The following is a 3,443-nucleotide window of genomic DNA, read 5'->3' on the forward strand; positions in this document are numbered from 1 at the left end:
ATGATGGAGATGATGCAGAGGATGTACCCGAACGAGGTGTTCCCGGACGTGCCAGACCCGTAGTTTTTTTTTCCCCAATCTCGGAATGTTTTATTTTTATTTGTGAAACTTTGAATATTAATTAGTATGATTTCAATTTTACTTTTAATTTCATATTTTCGAATTTAAATTTCAGAAATTTTATTTTTTCAAAAAAATTAATATTTTTTACATTTCGAGGAAATTAATTATATTTTTCACTACATCGATCGATGCGTTTTTGAACAAAAACGCATCGATCGATCCGTTTTTTTAAAAAATATAGCGAGGGACATTTCCCTCGGAATTTTCCGAGGGACAACTCCCTCGGAAAATTCCGAGGAACGGATCCCTCGGAATATACCGAGGGAACAGTTCCTCGGATATTCCGAGGGATCCGTTCCTCGGAATAAACCGAGGAAAAAGTCCGTCGGTATACTCCTATCGATCGATGTATATATGTCCAAACACGCATCGATCGATGAACTTCCGAGGAATTATCCCGACGAAGTTCTACCTCGGTATATTCCGAGGACTTTTCCGACAAACAAGGGATCCTCGGAATTTCCTCGGAAATTTATTTCCTCGGAATTCCGTCGGAAAATTCCGAGGGATTTCAGAGGAAAAAAGAAATTCCGAAGAATTATTTCCGACGACGTATTTCGTCGGAATTGCGTCGGAATAACGATATTCCGACGAAATTCCGACGATTTTTTTCCTCAGAATCCTTGATGTTTTCTTGTAGTGTGGTGCAGGGTTAATATGAGTTTGAGTTTTTGAAAGCACAATTTTAGCGCTATTTATAGATTATAAAAGTTTGGTTCAGTTCATATTTTTTTTGGATTTTATTTAGATTTAGTAAATTATGTGAAAACTTGTTGTACAAAAAAACTTTCGGATTTGATTCTAAACTAAGTTTAAGTAACACGAAAACTCATTTATATTCTAAATATACTCATTTAACTTAAAAGAGTGGTTTTAAGATTTTTGTCGATTGACTGAAATCATTAATCTAACATAGAGATAGGCGTAGGCAGGGGTGATTCTAAAAAATAATTTACGGTGGGGCATAATATATTATATATTTATTTAATAAGACTTTAATTTATGTTAATAACTTAAACTATTTTTAATTATAATTTTTAAAGAATATACAAATAAATATGTTAACAGCAAAGAAGAAAAAAACTCACATGTAATATAATAATCATAACTCTTAAAGATAACTCATATACAAAAATATTATGCTTACAACAAAAAAGAACAAACCTAAAACATAGAGAATAATGAGCTATCAACAAATCATATACTAATACAAAGCCAAGTAATGAGAATAATATAAGTTAACAACAAATCATATGAGAATTTCAAAATAAACTCGCAAAAATTGTAAACGACAAATAATATACAAAAAAAAAAACAAATTGTATATGTGAGAACAAAGTTCAAAATCATTTCCTAACAAATCGAACACGATAAACCGAACCAAAAAAGCGATCAATTTTTGTGTGTGTATATATTGAGTATAGAGAGGAATCGCTAGTACATTTGAATGATTCCTTAAAGAATCTGAAGGATGAGGTGACTGGAATCGACGATTTTGTTTTCCAGTTTGAACAATAAAAAAAAAATTCTGAAATGATGGTTTCAAGTTTTTAAATCGCCGAATGGATAAGGAAAAATTGGAGTGATTATTTGAGAAGAATGTTTAAGAAAAGATATGTTCAGACTTAGTATCGAGTTATAAAAAGGAAAAGTATGATGAAGATAAAGATATTAACGGAAACGATTAATTTTGAAGAAGTTAGAGAGAAGTTTCTCCCAAGCACACTTTGCGAGTTCAGTTTTTACCCGCTGACCTTTGAATCGTTCTTCCTTTTACCCAACAGTCTCTTTCCCTTTCGGGTTCTGACTTTCTCTGGTCCACTCTGAATGCCTGCAAGTTTTTTAAATTCTTTCTACTTTAAGCTAAAACACATTATTATCCAGCGGTCTCCAAACAACAAGTAACTCCGACCAAAACCTCGCCAGGTTCAACCCCCGACCACCATCGGCGGGTCAGCCAGGGCTTCCCCTGTGCCGCTATGGAGTCTACCCTCTTTAACTCAAACCCTAGAGCAAAGAAACTTGAAGTTATCCATCATGAAGCTCAGTACCTCGTCGCCACTCTCGACGTCTGAATCCGTCCCAACTGAGTCCTCTGTTTTTGGGTTGATATAACCTTTGTTCTCTACTCTCTAACCTCTACGGCTACATCGGTCTTCCCCCCCCCCCCTCCTTGCTCTCAAGTAAAGTCGCAACCACCTCACACTACCTTGTACTCTGCCATAGAGTTTTCCCATACCAAGATGGCAAGACGTCTTTCTCGCTCTGAGAAAGGAAAATGGACTGAGACTCCTAACTCCCCACGCAAACGCCCCCCCCCCCCCCATTAAGATCCCTGCTGGTAACAACGACGCCCTTATAGCTGACAACCTGCTCACTATAATAGGAAGAGTCACGAACCCACAGTTCCAACACCCCCGTGCGGTGGTGGCTCGTATGCCTCAAGTTTGGAACTTAGAGGGCCGAGTGGAAGGCAGAGATTTGGGCCCTGAACGCTTCCAATTCCGTTTTGAATCTTAGAACGACCTCCTTACAGTCTTGGCTTAGGGTCCATACCACCACAAGAAGTGGATGCTCATACTACAACGGTGGGAACCTATCATCTCTCTGAACTTTCCCTCGCAGATCTCCTTCTGGATACGCATCCACGGTATTCCACTGCATCACTGGACCGATGGTGCCCTCCATGCTATTGGAAAAGCATTAGGTGATGTCTCCACTAGAGACATTAAGGAAGCCCGTATACGAGTCGAGGTTAATGGCCTTCTCCCTCTTGAAATGAAGTCGAAAATCGAACTTCCTTCCGGAGAGGTCACAGAGATTGAGTTCGAATATATCAAGATCGAAAAACATTGCTTCACATGCTTCTCTCTACTACATGAAGAGAATGACTGTCCTAGAAGAACACAAGACCGCATCCCAGTGAAGGACCGAAAGCTCGGTATCATGCAAGCTCTGGCTGTGGAACGCATTGAAGCTGAAAAACGTAGACATGATGAGCGAAGAGGCTACCAATCTCGGGATACTCGCTGCCCAGCCCCACGAGAAGAGACTCTCGAGTATCACTGACGTTCCCAACTTTCCTCTGATAATAGAGACCACTATGCGTCCTCCCGTCGTGAGGTAACAATGCATACTGAGTATTCAAATATGTCTCACATTCCAGAGGGGCGGAGGAGGCCAAACCACTATAAGCCCTGTTACCCGATAGAAAGCAGTCTCCGACAAACCCCGTCGCAATCAAGATCCTTCACCTCTCAGCGATATGTAACCCGAGACTCATATCATAGAGTTAATGGGCGGGCGTCGCCTATTCCCCA

The 3,443-nt window shown here is 39.6% G+C and overlaps 1 protein-coding gene across 1 annotated transcript; it reads left to right on the forward strand.

Moving 5' to 3' along the window:
- The first annotated feature begins 2,694 nt into the window (after positions 1 to 2,694).
- Positions 2,695 to 3,192, forward strand: LOC125592676 (uncharacterized protein At4g02000-like). Its single transcript, XM_048768026.1, has one exon. The coding sequence runs from the start codon at positions 2,695 to 2,697 to the stop codon at positions 3,190 to 3,192; it is 498 nt and encodes a 165-aa protein (XP_048623983.1).
- The last annotated feature ends 251 nt before the right edge of the window (positions 3,193 to 3,443 follow it).

The sequence above is a fragment of the Brassica napus genome, chromosome C9 (genome assembly GCF_020379485.1).
Source record: "Brassica napus cultivar Da-Ae chromosome C9, Da-Ae, whole genome shotgun sequence".
In the NCBI taxonomy this organism is placed as follows: Eukaryota; Viridiplantae; Streptophyta; class Magnoliopsida; order Brassicales; family Brassicaceae; genus Brassica; species Brassica napus.